The sequence below is a fragment of the Oncorhynchus tshawytscha genome, linkage group LG23 (assembly GCF_018296145.1).
Source record: "Oncorhynchus tshawytscha isolate Ot180627B linkage group LG23, Otsh_v2.0, whole genome shotgun sequence".
Lineage (NCBI taxonomy): Eukaryota > Metazoa > Chordata > Actinopteri > Salmoniformes > Salmonidae > Oncorhynchus > Oncorhynchus tshawytscha.
The window spans coordinates 24,587,306-24,611,142 of record NC_056451.1 but is presented as its reverse complement, the minus strand read 5'-3'; the positions used below and the strand labels follow the sequence as shown (position 1 = coordinate 24,611,142).

General features: G+C 48.1%; 1 protein-coding gene across 1 annotated transcript; it reads right to left on the bottom strand.

Annotated features, from left to right (window-relative positions):
- Positions 1–1,068: 1,068 nt before the first annotated feature.
- Positions 1,069–23,751, bottom strand: LOC112247623 (complement C1s subcomponent). Its single transcript, XM_024416435.2, has 11 exons — positions 23,594–23,751; positions 10,151–10,349; positions 9,388–9,568; positions 9,140–9,265; positions 8,425–8,618; positions 7,787–7,937; positions 6,806–6,921; positions 6,554–6,620; positions 3,076–3,207; positions 2,791–2,865; positions 1,069–2,220 (listed from the first exon to the last, which is right to left on the bottom strand). Exons 1-11 carry the CDS (start codon positions 23,605–23,607, stop codon positions 1,388–1,390), a joined length of 2,088 nt encoding a protein of 695 aa, XP_024272203.2. The 5' UTR covers positions 23,608–23,751; the 3' UTR covers positions 1,069–1,387.
- Positions 23,752–23,837: the final 86 nt, after the last annotated feature.

The following is a 23,837-nucleotide window of genomic DNA, read 5'->3' as shown; positions in this document are numbered from 1 at the left end:
GTTTGCACCAGATAGGGCTGTTTTGGGTTTTCACATTTATTGTTTTTGTATACTGTTTGTATTTTTCATCTTTATTAAAGATGTTTACAAAATAACCAAAGATTTGGCATGGGTCCTCAGACTGTTCTCATTATTAGGTGGTCATTTACAGCTGTTCTGTTATAATCCATCAAGAGCATCCTGACTGGTTTTGCATCACCGCTTCTACACCTGCATTGTTTGGTTTGGGGTTTTACTGCTTTCTGCCAGCACTCCTCTGCAAGGCTCTACAGAGGGGGTCCTCAGACTCTCATAAGCGCTGCACGTCCCTGGTTGCAGTACATCACTGGGGCCAAGCTCCCTGCCATCCGGGACCTCTATACCAGGCGGTGTCAGAGGAAGGCCCTAAAAATTGTCAAAAACTCCAGCCACCCTAGTAGTTCTCTCTGCTACCACACAGCAAGCGGTACCGAAATGCCAAGTCTAGGTCCAAGAGGCTTCTAAACAGCTTCTACCCCCAAGCCATAAGACTCCTGAACATGAACCCAGACTATTTGCACTGCCCCTCCTCCCCTCTCCACACCACTGCCACTCTCTGATGTCATCTATGCAAAGTCACTTTAATTAACTCTACCTACATGTACATACTACCTCAACTAACCGGTGCCCCCACACAATGACTCTGTACCGGCACCCCCCTGCATACAGTATATTATTATTTTTTACTGCTGCTCTTTAATTACTTGTTACTTTTATCCATATTTTTTTAAACTGCACTGTTGGTTAGGGGCTCGTAAGTAAGTATTTCACTGTAAGGTCTACACCTGTTTTATTTGGTGCATGTGATAATACAATTTGATTTGATTTGATTTGAAAACAGGCTACAAAAAACAGCTAGACAGGAAGGGCTCAAAACAGCCCTGAGTGATGGGTCGCCACTGCAAATACAAATACAGAAACCGAGCCTAAAACTACAGAGAGCGAGCAATGCAGACGTAGAGGCACAGTAGAAATGGGGGAGGAGGAGGAGTGAAAATAGGGTATCAACATTTAATTGAGAGTTTGATTGAAGACAAACATTCAGACGAGTTTTATGAATCATATTTTTATTTGGGTTTGTCAATCAGGGTTACATTGTGAAGCATTATTCACAACAACGAATAAAAGGCACAGCAATATGTTTGGTGATTTTGCCACAGAGTAGAGATTTTACTCAGACAAGACAGGATGGTATTGCCTGTATACTGAAGTTACATTTAACACTGAACTAAAAGAACACAAGTAATTTATAGAACCAGACTGGTTTTATAAAAAGTAAAAGTACTGGAAATAATTAGCATACAATTATGATTATGGAGGTTCAGTGTTGACTAGTATGTTTTACTCTTCTTAGTCTTCTTTACTGTTTTTACCCCTGCTCTTCTCTTTCTATTGTCATCTTGATCCAGTCTAAGTAATTCTCCACTTTGGTGTAGTAACCCTTTTTAGATTCCTTTCCCAGTTCACAAAGGGAACCCCAGGACACAATGCCTCTCAGATGATATGGCCCTCTGTTGTCCTTGTTCCCTGATCCCAGCTTAGGGAGAAATAATGGACCCCCACTATCCCCCTTGCAGCTATCTAACCCATCACCCCCTGCACAGAACATGTTCTCAGTGAAAACCATTGGCTTGTTAATAGACAACAAAGGTGTTTCCTCACAATTAATTTGGGGGTATCTTCCCACAGATGCGTAAAGCAAGAATTTGCTTTTAGCCAAAATGCTGGTTTTATCTTTATTCTCTGTCCCACCCCACCCTGAAACAGTGCCGTGCTGAAACTCTTTGAATCCTCCATCAGCCTCAGGCAGGCATATGGGGAGAACATTGGGCCCTAACTTCACCCTGGAAGACATTCTGATGAGAGCTATATCGTTGTCGTAGTTAGTGCGTTCATTACCAGGTATGCCCTTTATGTAGTCAGGGTGAATGATAATCTTCTCCGTTACCATGACAACCACATCAGGATCAGTTTCTTGTGCTTTTTTCCCATCTATCAGCCCCCCGAAAAATGTAAGCATGCTTTCTTCGTAGCCATCCACTACATGAGCTGCTGTGATGGCCCACCGGTCATTGATCAGGGATGCTCCTCCTCTTTTGGGCTGTTTAGTGAGAAGCTGCCAGGGTATCTCTCCCATCTTCGCCGGTTTGCCCCCCAAAATTCTTCCAAAGCTGGAAATATCTGTTTCTGTCTTCCCACACACTAGAAGATAGACAATCCAGAACAGTACACTGGATCATTAATAGTGTAACAGCAGTTATACTGTACTGTCATCCGCCCAGTGTTAGGGAAGCTACTGTGAAAATATAGTTTACCAAGCTACGAATGACTTCTCACTGGAAGAAGGTAAGCTACACTAAAGTTACCCTTAGTTTACTTAACTAAAGTTACTTTGAAAAGTAATTCACTACATAAAAACAACATAGTGGAAAATGATCATAACTAAATGTGAAATGTCATAAACTACAAATTGCAAGAAAAGCTTACTCTGGAGTCATGTTAACAGAATGTGTAATTAAGCCCAAGTTTCAAGTGAGAATTAGGCAGGTCTAAAAATGTTTTTTACTAAAAAAGTAGTGTGTATTTCCAGTAGTTAGCTACACAGCTACATGGTAAAAATAAGTCATTAACTACTGTAAACACTATCAAGATTTGAATTTAGTTAAACTACCACCAAGCTACTGCAAAATGTAGTTAAAATACTAGTTGAACTACATATAGTTCATTACTCCACAACACTGCGTACACCTGATAAATGATAGTGAGGCATACCTTCGATGCACTTTGGTAACTTTTCTTGGCCCTTGACCGATGTCCACGTACCACTGGCATCACAGATGTACTTCTCTGAAGGAACAGAAGGGAGGTAAGAGCACCGGTAGGGTAGATAGTGATGGCACGTGGAGCGGACTCAAAAAGCATAGGGCAGGTATACTGAAGATACTGTATAGAAATGATCAGGGAAGGAGGGATGGATGAAAGGAGGAGATTTACATAAAAAGTTCAAGAAAAAGATAACAGCTGCAGTTGTAGGTAAATAAGACTGTATGGACTAACCGTCTCCCTCCAGTGTGTAGTATTTAGATTCACACTTGAACTGGACCTCATCATGAAACAGAGTGCTTGGATCCTTGTCCACCAGTTGAAGGGCCTCATCACTAGACGTGTCTGGTTCTCCACAATCCACAGCTAGAGTGAACCAGACATACAGAGCAAACCAACGTTTCTGACACAAACTCCAAACCAAATTGCTTTAAAAGATAAAATAGCGTTATGAAAATGCAAAGGTCCTAGACCTCGTTTCCCAGAGCCTTCATAGCGTTAAGATCATTGTTAGAACCATCGTAAGATGAATCTGTAGTAGCTGATCTGTTTCTCAGAACTTTCATTAGTAGAGTTGTTCTTAAAAAACATTGCACATCTGCAAGTGATCCAGACCACTGGTAGAGCAGCCAAAGTGCATTGTTAGACGTTTTTTGACCTTCCGAGTCAATTTATTCACAGAACATCTCCGCTACACATAGAATCAAGATGTTTAGGCTAGGTACTGTATGTATATATAGGTACAACATGACATGAATGCATTTATGTCAGATGGTTACTGTGTCTGCTATACACATATAGACGTACAGAAGAAGGGTAATTCGATCATTTTCGATCCAAATATTTTGTAAAGATAAGCATTATATTGTTAGATTATAGGAGTAACTCTGGTAGACCTGAAACAGTCTTCCTCACCTCGAGTTCAACTGTTGGAGCCAGTTGAAACCCCGGGGTGCACTGCCTTCAAATCATAGGCCTGCAGTAGCTAAAGCTTAATGATAGCCACACCATACCAAACCACAAACGTTTCTAAACTTTATTAGGGTAATATCAAGCCATTGTTTATATGGAAACTACAAGTAGAGGAGCGAATGTAAACCAAGGGGAAAATTGCACCACCCTCCCCTGTGCCTCCCCCAAAAAACACATATTTTGGACCACCCCTCCCCCAAGTAAATTTCGACCTGTCCCTTAGCGAACGTGTATGGAAACACTCTTAAAAAGTTGGCTCGTAAATAATGATGCAACTGGTACGATCATCGTAATGCTTACTTTACATCGCAACTGGGAAACTAGGCCCAGGGTATTATTACTCAAAGCAAGATCCGCAAAAATGTTCCTACATATTCTGAGTTCTTAAGGATGATCAACATGGATGCTATTTATTCATTCTTGAATTGTAGAGGTAAATGCTGTCCCTTGACTTTGTTATTTTAAAAAAAAGTCCTTATACTACAAAATATGTGTATGCATTTTAGAAACTACTGTGGGCTAACGAATTGGCTTGTCTCACTGGTGATGTAGAGGTGTAGTGACATGTTTTGGTGATTCAGAGATATCTATCTATTCTTTTTTTAATGCTAAACAGTGAACATAATATTTTCCTATATTGTATAGATAAATTAAACAAAGAAGGCAAGTAAAATATGTTTATTTTACTAGTGTAATGTGTGTTTTAGCACCTTGAAAATCACTATACTAAAAATGCTGGGTTGTTTGGATGACCCAACTGCTGGGTTGCAAGCATTGGGTCACTTAGTTTGGTTGTTTTCATTCAAAAGAGCTAGGTTTGATTGTTAATGCTGGGTTATTGATGCTGGGTTATTGAGATATGATATGACTCAGTGGGTGGGTTAATCAAAGTGATCCGGCAAGCTCGTGAATGAGGATTGTTGCAGCTGTGTAACAAGTTTACCAGACAGACGTTGCTCAGTGGAATTACGGTGATTAAAAAGCTAGCTAGCTAACATGGCTTAATTATCGATTCAGGTTAAATAGACCTGGTTATCATAACTACGTATTATCTCAGTCATTGACAATTTTAGATAATCTTATTTAGAATGAGTCTAACGGGTTTGGTAGGTCACGGTTTGGTTTCTCGACAGCAGAATAATTCAATGACAACAGTTACCGTAGTAAATTATTGTTTATTTAAGAAAATACAAAGTGTTAGTATTCCTGATTCCATATATGACCATGAGTCATATAATGCCTGATGAGAGCACCATTAAGAATGTCAACACTTTGTATTTTCTTAAATGAAATCGCGATTGCTCATCAACAACAACACTAAAATAAGGTGAAATCAATATGAAAATCCCTGGTCATCCCTCCTGCATCTGATCTGGCGGACTAACTAAGCAAAAAGGCTTTGTTTGTAAATGATGTCTGATTGTTGGAGTGTGCCTCTGGCTATCCGTGAATTTAAAAAACAAGAAAATCGTGCGTTCTGGTTTGCTTAATATAAGGAATTTAAAATTATTTATATTTTTACTTTTACTTTTGATACTAAATATATTTGAGCAATTGTATTTACTTTTGATACTTAAGTATATTTAAAACCAAATACTTTTAAGACGTTTGGTGACTTTGACTTATACTTGAGTCCTTTTCTATTTAAGGTATCTTTACTTTTGCTCAAGTATGACAATTGGGTACTTTTTCCACCACTGTAGGCCTATGCTATAATGCTTTCTTATGCACACTTGTGTGACTCTCAGAAAGGGGCGTGTCTGTAGCACTTCTCATGTCCCACTCCGGGATACTGTGAAGGGCTCTCGCCATGAAGTAGCTCTCTTGGTGCTTTCAAGACAACTGGAGAAAAAAACGAGGTCAAATCATGACGTCACTGAACTTCAGGTTGGATTTATCTCAGTCGGAGCTTGTTTTTTTCGAGTTCCCAGTTATCTTTAACACACTGAAGTTGGAAGTCGGAGATTTCCCAGTTCCCCGTTGTTTTGAACATGTCATAAATAGCCCTGGTGGTCCATCCATCTGTAGTAGGTGCAACACAGGATGCATTGGCCAATTCATTGCCAACTTCAGCTTTAGCTTGCTTATATAGAGCGGGTACCACCTGTTTGCTGAAATGGGTACGAGAGGGCAAAGTTTGTTACGAGGCTTGAGCACTTTCTCAAGGTGATGAAACCCACTATTCTTCTCAACCCCGGAGAGTGGGCGCATATCCACGGCTATAAACATATCACAGGAGGTTGGTGGCACCTTAATTGGGGAGGACAGGCTAGTGGTAATGGCTGAAGCGGAATAAATGGAATTGTATGAAATACATCAAACACATGATTTCCATGTGGTTGATGTCATTCCATTTGCTCCGTTCCAGCCATTATTATGAGCCGTCCTCCACTCAGCAGCCTCCACTGAAACATACCTATCACTTTGTAATTTCTTTGGCCCAGTCAGAATCAGCTGTGAAGGGCTGCTTAAATGCAGAGTGGAGACGAAGTTCAACATAACTAGTTCCTGGCTGCCATTCACAAAAGGAAAGCTTGAAATGCGGCAAGTTAATTTTTTCTAAAAATCCCATGTCCAAATGTCCCCTTAATTCAAGAATGACCCTCATACCTATATCCAATCTTAACTTTTGATATTTTTCTACACCAGAACATTTTGCGTTACATCTATCAAGAGTGTTAATCGCTGGCTATATTAATCCTGTGAAATACAATTGTAGAGATGGTGTCATCTCACTCACGTTCACAGCGGTACACAGGACTCCACTCGCCTGTCCTCTGGCATGTCGACTCATACTCTTTGTCACCCTTTGAAGAGAGAACACACATATCCTGTAGTGTACAATCTATTATGTCATGTCTTTGAGAACATTCAAATTGTCAAAATGTCTTCAGTTCGTCTACAGCACCAAACTAAGCTCTTGGTTGAGTATGAAAGCTAACTGAACCCTTTTACTGCCACTTGTGAACTTATAGTACCGTAGCCTACTCACTGTGTTCAGAACACTGCCTAGGTCACAGGTCACCGTGACTGTGTCACCTTGGTGATATTCAGGTTGCTGTGGGGCCAGGGTGGAGTTGGAGGTCACAATCCCTCGGCAGGTCTTTGCTGCAATGAAGTCATCACTTTATTTTGATCCATTATACAGTGCCTTCAGAAAGGATTCAACCCCCTTGACTTTTTCCACATTTTGTTGTGTTACAGCAAGAACTTAAAATTGATTACATTTAGATTTCGTGTCACTAATCTACACACAATATTCCATAATGTGGAATTTTGTTTTTAGAAAATACAAATAAAAAAATAAAAATGAAAAGCTGAAATGTCTTGAGTCAATAAGTGTTCAACCTCTTTGTTAAGGCAAGCCCAAATAAGTTCAGGAGTTAAAAATGTGCTTACAAATACACATAATAAGTTGCCTGGACTCACTTTGTGTGCAGTAATAGCGGTCGACTACCCCATCTCTGTACCCCACACAGACAATTCAATTGGCTGTAAAATATATGGCAACACTTGAAAATGGCTGTCTAACAATGATCAACAACCAACTTGACAGAGATTGGAGAATTTAATAAAGAACGATTGGCAAATATTGTTTAATCCAGGTGTGCAAAGCTCTTAGAGATGTACCCACATTTTTCTTCAAATGACAATTAAATCCATTTTAATTTCACTTTGTAACAAAATGATAAATGTTTTAAGTCAAGGGGGATTGAATACTTTCCGAAGGCACTGTACAGGGTGGTCCCTTGTAGCTCAGTTGGTAGAGCTTGGCGCTTCCATACATGAAACGTGTGTATGACTGTAGGTCACTTAGAATAAAAGCGTCTGCTAAAGGGTATGTATGTTACATGATTTAATCCAGGAATGTGCTTTTTTTATGTATAAAAGTTATCCTTTTTCAGTTATCATGTGCATATTATTTCAAGGATTCATATAATGAGTAGTTTCCTAAAAGCGTACATGACCCTACTTGTGGTTCTGTAGTGGATAGTGAAGCCATTGTTGGAGCCCTGTCCGTCAGAGTTGAAGAGAATGCGGGCGTGGTGTGACCCAGTGCGGAGGGGAGGGGGGGGAGGCACACGGCCACAGAATGGCCCCTGAGTCCCAGAGGAAGTCTCAACCTGAAAACAACAGAATATGATGTATGAAGAAAATATGTTGTCCCAGGAAAACAGGATATGTACTGTATCAGGAATACTGTAAGAGTACAAGGTGAGAGGGGGACATTGTTGTTGAAGCATATTCAGTGACATTGAAATGTAGTTGATTGGTTTAATGTTCTCCTATTCGCTGTGAAGGTGACGGCCACTTCCGCTACCAGATGCCTTTTATGACGTTTTTACTCTAGACCATTGCACTACGTTTGTGTGCATTGGAAACGTTTTAAAAACTACAAGGCTGAGGGGGTAGTCACTTCCGGGTTACTCTCACAGCATATGTCAGGTGCAAATCTTGTTAGGGATTGGTCACCTTCATGGGAGGGTGCACAGCATAATGTAGGGATTTCACAGAACTTACACATTGTAATAGTGAGAATCAGCAGAGTTTTTCTTGACCACATGACCTAAGAAAAACTCTAGGCCCTATTTATAGGCTACAGCTACTCACCATGAGTGTGTCCACACACTGTCCGTCTGGCCCCTGCTCCACATCAAACTCCCCAGTGAAGTGTAGAAGCAGTTCCAGGTTGTCCTCTACTGACAGGATGTAGGAGCAGTGGGCATGCTCAGCATACGGGCCGGGCCAAGAGGGACTGGATATCACACCACGCAGCGAGCCGGACAGGTCCTCAGTGCAACTCACTGTGGTAGAGACGTATGATCAATAACATGACCCTCAAGGTCATCATCACCATTATTATCAAAGAGGGATGGTGTTGTATCATGAAGTAGCTGTACGAGCAACAAGTAGTAACGCCATCGCATCTTTGTCGTTATTAACACAATTTGCAACATCACCATCATAATACTTCATTCTTCATCATTCTCTCTTTGTTTTCATTTCCCCTTAGTGCTCCTCCTTCTTGCTTTCCTCTGTTCATTCTCTTTCACTTCCTCTTTCCCATCTCTCCGTCTCGCTCTCTCAATTCAAAGGGCTTTATTGCCAAAGCAAGTGAAGTAGATAATAAACAAAAGTGAAATAAATATTCAAAAGGAACAGTAAACATTACACTCATAGAAGTTCCAAAAGAATAAAGACATTACAAATGTCATGTTATGTATATATACACAGTGTTCTCTTGCTCTCTTGTCTGTCTCTCATTTTCTTTCTCTCTCTCGCCTGGTCTCTCTCTCCCTCTCTCCCTCGTCTCTCTCCTCTATACCTGTGCAGGTGTGTCCGTCTGTGTCCAGGTGGTAACCAAGGCGACAGGAGCAGAGGTATCCTCCAATGTAGTTGTGGCAGAACTGGGTACACCCGTTATCTGGGTCCTCCTCACACTCATCAAAGTCTGTTAGAAGACAACATATGTCTGACTAAGGTTCATTGGTCACATGAGGTAATGCAACAACAACACAAATACAATTTCATCATAATCTAAGAGAAATACAGTGCTCCCTTTCTCCTCCTCACCTTGCAGCATGTAGAACCCTCTGAAGCCAGTGTGTCTCTTGGTGTTGGAGTAGTCAGAGCGGAACGAGAGAGAGAGGCAGCCCTCCACGGAGGAAAGGAGTGAGGGATTGACGGTAGAATCAAGGTCCTCAAACGACATTTCACCACATTGAAGGGCTATCTGCTTTCCATCTGCAAAGATCTAACAGAAGGATGAGAGGAGAGAACTTTTGTCCCATCTTTAACACATGGACACCTTAGGATTTCTAATTGTGACATCTAATATCCCTCCCGTTCCCACCCCAATAACAGTAATAATAGACAACATTTTGCCATATCTCAAAGTAAAAGTGTCATCCTTGAGTCAGTGACACTTGACTTTAACCAATGGATTGTTCATGCTATGTATTGGCCAATCAGAGGATTTGAAGCTACCAGTCGGCCATAATTGCACTCCCCAGAAGAAGCAGTCCTCCATATGAATGAATAGAATTCTACGGTGTTTCAAGGACAAAATGTATTTAATATATTTAAGTATGCTTTAAGGAAAATGTTTTATTTTTATGTTTAGTTCACATAATATAATTTAAAAGTATGCATTAAGTTGACTGCAATAGAATAAGCATGGCAAAAACAAATGTAGAAAATAATAAATGTATTTCTATAGCTTCCAAAACATTTTTTACACTGGTGGGGGAGTGCCAAGATGGAGGCTTCAAAACAGCACCTCCTATCAGTCATATAGTGTATATATAAATAATTACTTTTAACCCTTCACACTGACCTCCAGGGCGTCGTTCTCGCAGCCGTGACTGTCCTCCATGTCCAGGTGTGTCAGCCTGAGGGCGAGGGTGTGGCCGTGAGGGGCACACCTGCTCCAGTTCAGACTGGCATCAGGTGGGTAACCACGGGGATAGCTTGGAGACTCCACCCACCCCGAGAGCATCGACATGGCACAGAGGGGCAGGAGGAACAGGCCGAGGCTGGGGGAGGACGAAAACAGAAAGAGAGAGGGTTGGATGAAGACAGAAAGAGAGAGGGGGGAGAGGACAAAGACACAGAGAGAGAGGGGGAGAGGACAAAGACAGAGAGAGAGAGGGGGAGAGGACAAAGACACAGAGAGAGAGGGGGAGAGGACAAAGACACAGAGAGAGAGGGGGAGAGGACAAAGACACAGAGAGAGAGGGGGAGAGGACAAAGACAGAGAGAGAGAGAGGGGGAGAGAGGACAAAGAACGAGAGAGAGAGGGGGAGAGGACGAAAACAGAAAGAGAGAGGGTTGGATGAAGACAGAGAGAGAGGGGGGAGAGGATGAAGACATAGAGAGAGGGGGAGAAGACAAAGACAGAGAGAGAGAGGGGGGAGAGGATTAAGACAGAGAGAGAGGGGGGAGAAGACAAAGACAGAGAGAGAGAGGGGGAGAGGACAAAGACGAGAGAGAGAGAGAGAGGGGGAGAGGACAAAGACAGAGAGAGAGAGAGAGAGGGGGGAGAGGATTAAGACAGAGAGAGAGGGGGAGAGGATTAAGACAGAGAGAGAGAGGGGGAGAGGACAAAGACAGAGAGAGAGAGAGAGAGGGGGAGAGGACAAAGACAGAGAGAGAGGGGGAGAGGACAAAGACAGAGAGAGAGGGGGGGGAGAGGATTAAGACAGAGAGAGAGGGGGGAGAGAGGACAAAGACAGAAAGAGAGAGGGGGAGAGGACGAAGACAGAGAGAGAGAGGGGGAGAGGATGAAGACAGAGAGAGAGAGGGGGGAGAGGACAAAGACAGAGAGAGAGGGGGAGAGGACAAAGACAGAGAGAGAGAGTGGGGTGAGAACAAAGACAGAGAGAGAGAGAGAGGGGGGGAGAGGACAAAGACAGATAGAGAGGGGGAGAGGACAAAGACAGAGAGAGAGAGGGGGAGAGGACGAAGACAGAGAGAGAGAGGGGGAGGGACAAAGACAGAGAGAGAGAGGGGGAGAGGACAAAGACAGAGAGAGAGAGGGGGAGAGGACAAAGACAGAGAGAGGGGGGAGAGGACAAAGACAGAGAGAGGGGGGAGAGGACAAAGACAGAGAGAGAGAGGGGGAGAGGACAAAGACAGAGAGAGAGGGGGAGAGGGGGGAGAGGACAAAGACAGAGAGAGATAGAGAGAGGGGGAAGAGGATGAAGACAGAGAGAGAGAGGGGGAAGAGGACAAAGACAGAGCGAGAGAGGGAGAGGACAAAGACAGAGAGAGAGAGAGGGAGAGAGGACAAAGACAGAGAGAGAGAGGGGGAGAGGACAAAGACAGAGAGAGAGGGGGGGAGGGACAAAGACAGAGAGAGAGACGGGGAGAGGATGAAGACAGAGAGAGAGAGAGGGGGAGAGGACAAAGACAGAGAGAAAGAGGGGGAGAGGACAAAGACAGAGAGAGAGAGAGGGGGAGAGGGACAAAGACAGAGAGAGGGGGAGAGGACAAAGACAGAGAGAGAGAGGGGGAGAGGACAAAGACAGAGAGAGAGAGAGGGAGGGGGGAGAGGACAAAGACAGAGAGAGACAGAGAGAGGGGGAAGAGGATGAAGACAGAGAGAGAGAGGGGGAAGAGGATGAAGACAGAGAGAGAGAGGGGGAAGAGGACAAAGACAGAGAGAGAGAGAGGGGGAAGAGGACGAAGACAGATAGAGAGAGGGGGAAGAGGACGAAGACAGATAGAGAGAGGGGGAAGAGGACAAAGACAGAGAGAGAGAGGGGGAAGAGGACAAAGACAGAGAGAGAGAGGGGGAAGAGGACAAAGACAGAGAGAGAGAGGGGGGGAGAGGACAAAGACAGATAGAGAGGGGGGATGAAGACAGAGAGAGAGAGAGAGGGGGAGAGGACAAAGACAGAGAGAAAGAGGGGGAGAGGACAAAGACAGAGAGAGGGGGGGAGAGGACAAAGACAGAGAGAGAGAGAGGGGAGAGGACAAAGACAGAGAGAGAGGGGGAGAGGGGGAGAGGACAAAGACAGAGAGAGAGAGAGAGAGGGGGAAGAGGATGAAGACAGAGAGAGAGAGGGGGAAGAGGACAAAGACAGAGAGAGAGAGGGAGAGGACAAAGACAGAGAGAGAGAGGGAGAGGGACAAAGACAGAGAGAGAGAGGGGGAGAGGACAAAGACAGAGAGAGAGGGGGGAGAGGACAAAGACAGAGAGAGAGAGGGGGAGAGGATGAAGACAGAGAGAGAGAGGGGGAGAGGACAAAGACAGAGAGAAAGAGGGGGAGAGGACAAAGACAGAGAGAGAGAGAGGGGGGGGGAGAGGACAAAGACAGAGAGAGAGAGGACAAAGACAGAGAGAGAGAGGGGGAGAGGACAAAGACAGAGAGAGAGGGGAGGGGGAGAGGACAAAGACAGAGAGAGAGAGAGAGGGGGAAGAGGATGAAGACAGAGAGAGAGAGGGGGAAGGGATGAAGACAGAGAGAGAGAGGGGGGGAAGAGGACAAAGACAGAGAGAGAGAGAGGGGGAAGAGGACAAGACAGATAGAGAGAGGGGAAGAGGACAAAGACAGATAGAGAGAGGGGGAGAGAGGACAAAGACAGAGAGAGAGAGGGGAAGAGGACAAAGACAGAGAGAGAGAGAGGGGGAGAGGACAAAGACAGAGAGAGAGAGGGGGAGAGGACAAAGACAGAGATAGAGAGGGGGGATGAAGACAGAGAGAGAGAGAGGGGAGGAGAGGACAAAGACAGAGAGAAAGAGGGAGAGGACAAAGACAGAGAGAGAGGGGGGAAGACAGACAGAGAGAGAGAGGGGGAGAGGACAAAGACAGAGAGAGAGGGGGGGACAAAGACAGAGAGAGAGGGGGAGAGACAAAGACAGAGAGAGAGAGGGGAGGGGGAGAGACAAAGACAGAGAGAGAGGGGGGAGAGGACAAAGACAGAGAGAGAGGGGGAGAGGACAAAGACAGAGAGAGAGAGGGGGAGAGGACAAAGACAGAGAGAGAGAGGGGGAGAGGACAAAGACAGAGAGAGAGGGGGGAGAGACAAAGACAGAGAGAGAGAGGGGAGAGGGACAAAGACAGAGAGAGAGGGGGGGGGAGACAGAGGAGAGAGAGAGGACAAAGACAGAGAGAGAGAGGGGGAGAGGGCAAAGACAGAGAGAGATAGGAGGAGGGACAAAGACAGAGAGAGGGGGAGGGACAAAGAGAGAGAGGGGAGAGGACAAAGACAGAGAGAGAGGGGGGGGAGAGGAGAGAGAGAGGGGGGAGAGGACAAAGACAGAGAGAGAGAGGGGAGAGGACAAAGACAGAGAGAGAGGGGGGAGAGAGAGAAAGACAAAGACAGAGAGAGAGGGGGGAGAGGACAAAGACAGAGAGAGAGAAAGAGGACAAAGACAGAGAGGGAGAGAGGGGAGAGAGACAGAAGAGACAGAGGACAAAGACAGAGAGAGAGAGGGGGGAGAGGACAAAGACAGAGAGAGAGAGAGGGAGAAGACAGACAGAGAGAGAGAGGGGGAGAGGACAAAGACAGAGAGAGAGGGGGGAGAGGACAAAGAGAGAGAGAGGGGGGGAGGACAAAGACACAGAGAGGGGGAGGACAAAGACAGAGAGAGAGAGGGGGGAGAGGACAAAGACAGAGAGAGAGAGGGGGGAGAGGACAAAGACAGAGAGAGAGAGGGGGGAGAGGACAAAGACAGAGAGAGAGGGGGGAGAGGACAAAGACAGAGAGAGAGGGGGAGAGGACAAAGACAGAGAGAGAGAGGGGGAGAGGACAAAGACAGAGAGAGAGAGGGGGGAGAGGACAAAGACACAGAGAGAGGGGGAGAGACAGAGAGGAGGGGGAGGACAAAGACAGAGAGAGAGAGGGGGAGAGGACAAAGACAGAGAGAGAGAGGGGGAGAGAGGACAAAGACAGAGAGAGAGAGGGGGAGAGGACAAAGACAGAAAGAGGGGGAGAGGACAAAGACAGAGAGAGAGGGGGAGAGGACAAAGACAGAGAGAGAGGGGGAGAGGACAAAGACAGAGAGAGAGAGGGGGAGAGGACAAAGACAGAGAGAGAAAGACAGAGACAGAGAGAGAGGGGGGGAGACAAAGACAGAGAGAGAGGGGGGAGAGGACAAAGACAGAGAGAGAGGGAGAAAGAGATTAAGACAGAGAGAGAGGGGGGAGAGGACAAAGACAGAGAGAGAGAGAGGGGAGAGGACAAAGACAGAGAGAGAGAGGGGAGAGGACAAAGACAGAGAGAGAGAGGGGGAGAGGACAAAGACAGAGAGAGAGGGGGAGAGGACAAAGACAGAGAGAGAGAGAGGACAAAGACAGAGGAGAGAGAGAGGGGGAAGACAGAGAGAGAGGGGGGAGAGGACAAAGACAGAGAGAGAGGGGGAGAGGACAAAGACAGAGAGAGGGGGAGAGGACAAAGACAGAGAGAGAGAGGGGGAGAGGACAAAGACAGAGAGAGAGGGGGAGAGAGGGGGAGAAGACAGAGAGAGAGAGGGGGAGAGGACAAAGACAGAGAGAGAGAGGGGGAGAGGACAAAGACAGAGAGAGAGAGGGGGAGAGGACAAAGACAGAGAGAGAGAGGGGAGGGGACAGAGAGAGAGGGGGAGGGACAAAGACAGAGAGAGGGGGAGAGGACAAAGACAGAGAGAGAGGGAGGGGGACATAGAGGGACAAAGACAGAGAGAGAGAGGGGGAGAGGACAAAGACAGAGAGAGAGAGGGGGGGAGAGGACAAAGACAGAGAGGGGGGGAGGGACAAAGACAGAGAGAGGGGGGAGAGGACAAAGACAGAGAGAGAGGAGAGAGGGGGGAGAGGACAAAGACAGAGAGAGAGGGGGGGAGAGGATTAAGACAGAGAGAGAGGGGAGAGGACAAAGACAGAGAGAGGGGGGAGAGAGACAAAGACAGAGAGAGAGAGAGGGAGAGGATTAAAACAGAGAAGAGAGAGGGGAGAGGATTAAGACAGAGAGAGAGGGGGGAGAGACAAAGACAGAGAGAGAGAGGGGGAGAGGACAAAGACAGAGAGAGAGAGAGAGGGGGGGGGAGGACAAAGACAGAGAGAGAGAGAGAGACAAAGACAGAGAGAGAGGATTAAGACAGAGAGAGAGGGGGGAGGATTAAGACAGAGAGAGAGAGGGGGAGAGGACAAAGACAGAGAGAGAGAGAGAGAGAGAGGGGGACAAAGAAAGACAGAGAGAGAGGGGGAGAGGACAAAGACAGAGAGAGAGAGGAAAAGACAGAGAGAGAGGGGGAGAGGACAAAGACAGAGAGAGGGGGGAGAGGACAAAGACAGAGAAGAGAGAGAGGGGGAGAGGACAAAGACAGAGAGAGAGAGGGGGAGAGGACAAAGACAGAGAGAGAGAGGGGGGAGAGGACAAAGACAGAGAGAGAGAGGGGGAGAGGACAAAGACAGAGAGAGAGGGGGAGAGGACAAAGACAGAGAGACAGAGAGAGAGGGGGGAGAGGACAAAGACAGAGAGAGAGAGGGGGAGAGAGGACAAAGACAGAGAGAGAGAGGGGAGAGGACAAAGACAGAGAGAGAGAGGGGGGAGAGGACAAAGACAGAGAGAGAGAGAGGGGGGAGAGGACAAAGACAGAGAGAGAGGGGGGAGAGGACAAAGACAGAGAGAGGGGGGAGAGGACAAAGACAGAGAGAGAGAGGGGAGAGGACAAAGACGAGAGAGAGAGAGAGGGGGAGAGGGACAAAGACAGAGAGAGAGAGAGGGGGACAGGACAAAGACAGAGAGAGAGAGAGAGGGGGAGAGGACAAAGACAGAGAGAGAGAGGGGGGAGAGGACAAAGACAGAGAGAGAGAGGGGGAGGACAAAGACAGAGAGAGAGAGGGGGGGAGGATGGAGAGGACAAAGACAGAGAGAGAGGGGGAGAGGACAAAGACAGAGAGAGAGAGAGAGGGGACAGAGAGAGAGAGGGGGAGAGGACAAAGACAGAGAGAGGGGGGGAGAGGACAAAGACAGAGAGAGAGAGGGGGGAGGGACAAAGACAGAGAGAGAGAGAGGGGAGAGGACAAAGACAGAGAGAGAGAGAGAGAGGGGACAGAGGAGAAGACAGAGAGAGGGGGGGGAGAGGACAAAGACAGAGAGAGAGAGGGGAGAGGACAAAGACAGAGAGAGAGGGGGAGAGGACAAAGACAGAGAGAAGACAGAGAGAGAGGGGAGGGGAGAGGACAAAGACAGAGAGAGAGGAGGGGAGGACAAAGACAGAGAGAGGGGGAGAGGACAAAGACAGAGAGAGAGAGGGGGAGAGGACAAAGACAGAGAGAGAGGGGACAGAGAGGGGGGAGAGGACAAAGACAGAGAGAGAGAGAGAGAGGGGACAAAGACAGAGAGAGACACAAAGAGAGAGGGGAGAGAGAGGACAAAGACAGAGAGAGAGAGGGGGGGGGAGAGGACAAAGACAGAGAGAGAGAGAGGGGGAAGAGGACAAAGACAGATAGAGAGAGGGGGAAGAGGACAAAGACAGATAGAGAGAGGGGGAGAGGACAAAGACAGAGAGAGAGAGGGGGAGAGAGGACAAAGACAGAGAGAGAGAGGGGAGAGGACAAAGACAGAGAGAGGACAGAGGACAAAGACAGAAGAGAGAGGGGGAGAGGACAAAGACAGAGAGAGAGGGGGGAGAGGACAAAGACAGAGAGAGAGAGAGGGGGGGAGAAAGACAAAGACAGAGAGAGAAGAGGGGGAGAGGACAAAGACAGAGAGAGAGGAGGGATGGAAGGACAAAGACAGACAGAGAGAGAGAGAGACAGAGAGAGGACAAAGACAGAGAGAGAGAGGGGGAGAGGACAAAGACAGAGAGAGAGGGGGAGAGGACAAAGACAGAGAGAGAGGGGGAGAGGACAAAGACAGATAGAGAGGGGGGATGAAGACAGAGAGAGAGGGGGGAGAGGACAAAGACAGAGAGAGAGAGGGGGAGAGGACAAAGACAGAGAGAGAGAGGGGACGGACAGACAGAGAGAGAGAGGGGGAGAGGACAAAGACAGAGAGAGAGGGGGGAGAAGACAGAAGAGAGAGAGACAGAGAGAGAGGGGGAGAGGACAAAGACAGAGAGAGAGAGGGGGATACAAAGACAGAGAGAGAGAGGGGGACAGAGAGAGATAGAGACAAAGACAGAGAGAGAGAGGGGGAGAGGACAAAGACAGAGAGAGAGAGGGGGGAGAGGACAAAGACAGAGAGAGAGGGGGAGAGGACAAAGACAGAGAGAGAGGGGGGAGAGGACAAAGACAGAGAGAGGGGAGAAGAGGACAAAGACAGAGAGAGAGGGGGAGGACAAAGACAGAGAGAGAGGGGGAGAGGACAAAGACAGAGAGAGAGGGGGGAGAGGACAAAGACAGAGAGAGAGAGGGAGAGGAGAGAGAGGACAAAGACAGAGAGAGAGAGGGGGGAGAGGACAAAGACAGAGAGAGAGAGGGGGAGAGAGGGGGGAAACACAGAGAGAGAGAGGGGAGGGGACAAAGACAGAGAGAGAGGGGGGGAGAGGACAAAGACAGAGAGAGAGAGGGGGAGAGGACAAAAGACAGAAGAGAGAGAGGGGAGAGGACAAAGACAGAGAGAGGGGAGAGGACAAAGACACAGAGAGAGAGGGGGAGAGGACAAAGACAGAGAGAGAGGGGGAGAGGACAAAGACAGAGAGAGAGGGGGGAGAGGACAAAGACAGAGAGAGAGAGGGGAGAGGACAAAGACACAGAGAGAGGGGGAGAGGACAAAGACACAGAGAGAGGGGGGGAGAGAGGACAAAGACACAGAGAGAGAGGGGGAGAGGACAAAGACAGAGAGAGAGAGGGGAGAGAGGACAAAGAACGAGAGAGAGAGGGGGGAGAGGACGAAAACAGAAAGAGAGAGGGTTGGATGAAGACAGAGAGAGAGGGGGGAGAGGATGAAGACATAGAGAGAGGGGGGAGAAGACAAAGACAGAGAGAGAGAGGGGGGAGAGGATTAAGACAGAGAGAGAGGGGGGAGAAGACAAAGACAGAGAGAGAGAGGGGGGAGAGGACAAAGACAGAGAGAGAGAGAGAGAGGGGGAGAGGACAAAGACAGAGAGAGAGAGAGAGAGAGGGGGGAGAGGATTAAGACAGAGAGAGAGGGGGGGGAGAGGATTAAGACAGAGAGAGAGGGGGAGAGGACAAAGACAGAGAGAGAGAGAGAGAGAGACAAAGACAGAGAGAGAGGGGGAGAGGACAAAGACAGAGAGAGAGGGGGGAGAGGACAAAGACAGAGAGAGAGGGGGGAGAGGACAAAGACAGAAAGAGAGAGGGGGAGAGAGGACAAGACAGAGAGAGAGAGGGGGGAGAGGACGAAGACAGAGAGAGAGGGGGGGGAGAGGACAAAGACAGAGAGAGAGGGGGGAGAGGACAAAGACAGAGAGAGAGGGGGGAGAGGACAAAGACAGAGAGAGAGAGGGGGTGAGAACAAAGACAGAGAGAGAGAGAGGGGGGGAGAGGACAAAGACAGATAGAGAGGGGGAGAGGACAAAGACAGAGAGAGAGAGGGGGGAGAGGACGAAGACAGAGAGAGAGAGGGGGAGGGGACAAAGACAGAGAGAGAGAGGGGGAGAGGACAAAGACAGAGAGAGAGAGGGGGAGAGGACAAAGACAGAGAGAGGGGGGAGAGACAAAGACAGAGAGAGGGGGAGAGGACAAAGACAGAGAGAGAGAGGGGGAGAGGACAAAGACAGAGAGAGAGGGGAGGGGGAGAGGACAAAGACAGAGAGAGATAGAGAGAGGGGGAAGAGGATGAAGACAGAGAGAGAGAGGGGGAAGAGGACAAAGACAGAGAGAGAGAGGGAGAGGACAAAGACAGAGAGAGAGAGGGAGAGAGGACAAAGACAGAGAGAGAGAGGGGAGAGGGACAAAGACAGAGAGAGAGGGGGGAGAGGACAAAGACAGAGAGAGAGACGGGGGAGAGGATGAAGACAGAGAGAGAGAGAGGGGGAGAGGACAAAGACAGAGAGAAAGAGGGGGGAGAGGACAAAGACAGAGAGAGAGAGAGGGGGAGAGGACAAAGACAGAGAGAGGGGGAGAGGACAAAGACAGAGAGAGAGAGGGGGAGAGGACAAAGACAGAGAGAGAGGGGGAGGGGGAGAGGACAAAGACAGAGAGAGATAGAGAGAGGGGGAAGAGGATGAAGACAGAGAGAGAGAGGGGGAAGAGGACAAAGACAGAGAGAGAGAGAGGGGGAAGAGGACGAAGACAGATAGAGAGAGGGGGAGAGGACGAAGACAGATAGAGAGAGGGGGAAGAGGACAAAGACAGAGAGAGAGAGGGGGAAGAGGACAAAGACAGAGAGAGAGAGGGGGAAGAGGACAAAGACAGAGAGAGAGAGGGGGGAGAGGACAAAGACAGATAGAGAGGGGGGATGAAGACAGAGAGAGAGAGAGAGGGGGGAGAGGACAAAGACAGAGAGAAAAGAGGGGGAGAGGACAAAGACAGAGAGAGGGGGATGAAGACAGCGAGAGAGAGAGAGGGGGAGAGGACAAAGACAGAGAGAGAGAGGGGGAGAGGACAACGACAGAGAGAGGGGGGGAGACAAAGACAGAGAGAGAGGGGGGAAAGGACAAAGACAGATAGAGAGGGGGATGAAGACAGAGAGAGAGAGGGGGAGAGGACAAAGACAGAGAGAGAGAGAGGGGTAAGAGGACAAAGACAGATAGAGAGAGGGGGGAGAGGACAAAGACAGAGAGAGAGGGGGAGAAGACAAAGACAGAGAGAGAGAGGGGGAGAGGAAAAGACAGAGAGAGAGAGGGGGGAGAGGAAAGACAGAGAGAGATAGAGAGAGGGGGAAGAGGGGAGAGGACAAAGACAGAGAGAGAGAGAGGGGGAGAGGACAAAGACAGAGAGAGAGGGGGAGAGGACAAAGACAGATAGAGAGGGGGAGAGGACAAAGACAGAGAGAGAGGGGGGAGAAGACAAAGACAGAGAGAGAGAGGGGGAGAACAAAGACAGAGAGAGAGGAGAGGACAAAGACAGAGAGAGGAGAAGACAGAGAGAGGGGAGAGGACAAAGACAGAGAGAGAGAGGGGGAGAGGACAAAGACAGAGAGAGGGGGGAGAGACAAAGACAGAGAGAGAGGGGGAGAGGACAAAGACAGAGAGAGAGAGGGGGGGAGGGGGAGGACAAAGACAGAGAGAGAGGGGGGGGGAAGAGGATGAAGACAGAGAGAGAGAGGGGAAGAGGACAAAGACAGAGAGAGAGAGAGAGAGAGACAAAGACAGAGAGAGAGAGGGGAAGAGGACAAGACAGATAGAGAGAGGGGGAAGAGGACAAAGACAGAGAGAGAGAGGGGGGAGAGGACAAAGACAGAGAGAGAGGGGGAGAAGACAAAGACAGAGAGAGAGAGAGAGGGGGAGAGGACAAAGACAGAGAGAGAGAGGACAAAGACAAAGAGGGGGAGAGGACAAAGACAGAGAGAGAGAGAGAGAGAGAGAGACAAAGAGAGAGGGGGGAGAGGACAAAGACAGAGAGAGAGAGGGGGAGAAGACAAAGAGAGAGAGAGAGGGGAGAGGACAAAGACAGAGAGAGAGAGGGGGGAGAGGACAAAGACAGATAGAGAGAGGGGGAGAGGACAAATACAGAGAGAGAGAGGGGGAGAGGACAAAGACAGAGAGAGAGGGGGGGACAAAGACAGAGAGAGAGAGGGGGAGAGGACAAAGACAGAGAGAGAGAGGGGAGAGGACAAAGACAGATAGAGAGGGGGATGAAGACAGAGAGAGAGAGAGAGGGGGGGAGGACAAAGACAGAGAGAGAGAGAGAGGGGGAAGACGACGAAGACAGATAGAGAAAGGGGGAAGAGGACAAAGACAGATAGAGAGAGGGGGAGAGGACAAATACAGAGAGAGAGAGGGGGAGAGGACAACGACAGAGAGAGAGAGAGAGAGAGAGGGGGAAGAGGACGAAGACAGAGAGAGAGAGGGAGGAGAGGACAAAAAGACAGAGAGAGGGAGGAGAGGACAAAGACAGAGAGAGGGGGAGAGGACAAATACAGAGTGAGAGAGGGGGAGAGGACAAAGACAGAGAGAGAGATGGGGAGAGGACAAAGACAGATAGAGAGGGGGGGATGAAGACAGAGAGAGAGAGAGAGGGGGGAGAGGACAAAGACAGATAGAGAGAGGAAGAGGACAAAGACAGAGTGAAAGAGAGAGAGAGAGAGAGAGAGAGAGAGGCGAAGAGGGGGAAGACAGATAGAGAGAGGGGGAAGAGGACAAAGACAGAGAGAGAGAGGGGGAGAGGACAAAGACAGAGAGAGAGGGAGGGAGAAGACAAAGACAGAGAGAGAGAGGGGGGAGAGGACAAAGACAGAGAGAGAGAGGGGGGAGAGGACAAAGACAAAGAGCGAGGGGGAGAGGACAAAGACAGAGAGAGAGAGAGAGGAGGGGGAAGACGACGAAGACAGATAGAGAGAGGGGGAAGAGGACTAAGACAGAGAGAGAGAGGGGGAGAGGACAAAGACAGAGAGAGAGAGGGGGAGAAGACAAAGAGAGAGAGAGAGGGGAGAGGACAAAGACAGAGAGAGAGAGGGGGGAGAGGACAAAGACAGAGAGAGAGGGGGGGAGAGGACAAAGGCAGAGAGAGAGAGGGGGAGAGGACAAAGACAGATAGAGAGAGGGGGAAGAGGACAAGACAAATAGAGGGGGAGAAGACAAAGACAGAGAGAGAGAGGGGAGAGGACAAAGACAGAGAGAGAGAGGGGGAGAGGACAAAGACAAGGAGAGAGAGGGGGAGGATGAAGACAGAGAGAGAGAGAGAGAGGGGGAGAGGATGAAGACAGAGAGAGAGGGGGAGAAGACAAAGACAGAGAGAGAGGGGGGGAGAAGACAAAGACAGAGAGAGAGAGGGGGAGAGGACAAAGACAGAGAGAGAGGGGGAGAGGACAAAGACAGAGAGAGAGAGGGGGGAGAGGACAAAGACAGAGAGAGAGAGAGGGGAGAGGACAAAGACAGAGAGAGAGGGGAGAGGACAAAGACAGAGAGAGAGAGGGGGAGATGAAAAGACAAGGAGAGAGAGGGGGGATGAAGACAGAGAGAGAGAGGGGGAGGGGGAGAGACAAAGACAGAGAGAGAGGGGGGAGAGACAAAGACAGAGAGAGAGAGGGGGGAGAAGACAAAGACAGAGAGAGAGAGGGGGAGAGGACAAAGACAGAGAGAGAGGGGGAGAGGACAAAGACAGAGAGAGAGAGGGGGGAGAGGACAAAGACAGAGAGAAGGGAGGGGAGAAGACAAAGACAGAGAGAGAGGGGAGAGGACAAAGACAGAGAGAGAGAGGGGATGAAGACAGACAAAGACAGAGAGAGAGAGGGGGGAGACAAAGACAGAAAGAGAGAGGGGGAGAGGGGGAAGACAAAGAGAGAGGGGGGAGAGGACAAAGACAGAGAGAGAGGGGGGGAGAGGACAAGACAGAGAGAGAGAGGGGGAGAGGACAAAGACAGAGAGAGAGGGAAAGACAGACAGATAGAAGGGGGGATGAAGACAGAGAGAGAGAGTGGGGAGAGGGACGAAGACAGAGAGAGAGAGAGGGGGAGAGGACGAAGACAGAGAGAGAGAGGGGGAGAGGACGAAGACAGAAAGAGAGAGGGGGAGAGAGACGAAGACAAATAGAGAGGGGGGAGAGGACGAAGATAGAGAGAGAGGGGGGAGAGGATGAAGACAGAAAGAGAGAGGGGGAGAGGACAAAGACAGATAGAGGGGGTGAAGACAGATAGAGAGAGGGGGAGAGGACAAAGACAGAGAGAGAGAAGGGGGAATAAAGACAGATGGAGATGGGGGGTGAAGACAGACGGGGGAGAAGAGAGAGAAAAGAGAAAGCAAGAGAGAGAGAGAAAGAGACAGGGGTCAAAAAGGGGAGAGATACAGAGAGAAAGATGGGACAAAGTCAAAGAGGAGAACAAGAAGATTAACAAAGAGACACCGGGAGAGAAGGAAAGTATGAAGAAAAAGAGAGAATCAATCATGTAAACAAATAGAGAGAGAAACAATCAGACAGAAAGAATAAGGTTGAGAGATGCATGTGAATATCAGTTCAGACTTACAGTACATATATTATAATATTAGCCCTCATTAACAACTGCAGGGTTCATTTCACACAATCACATCCATTGAGGAAGAAGAAAATGACACCACATATCCCAAGAAGGAAACTGTAAATCACGATCGTTGCATAAGGTCGTCACTTAAAATGTGTTGCTTGTTTAAATAAATATCAGTGCTCTATAAATGCAGGAAGATGAGCTTACATGTTATATTTGTGTTTATATTCTGTTTGATAAGAAATTATGAAAAATCATTACATACCTCACTCCTAGCATGGTGAGGAAGTGATCACTTCTGCCTCAGCAAATAAACACTCAGTCTTTCTCTTTCCTTGCTATTTCACTTTAACTCTCTCCCTCTAACCCCTCCCACTGGGCACAGACGTCAATTCAACGTCTATTCAACGTTGAGAGAACTTTACTGTTAATTTTTGATTGTTTATTTCACTTTTGTTTATTATCTTTTCCACTTGCTTTGGCAAATGTAAAAATGTTTTCCATGCCAA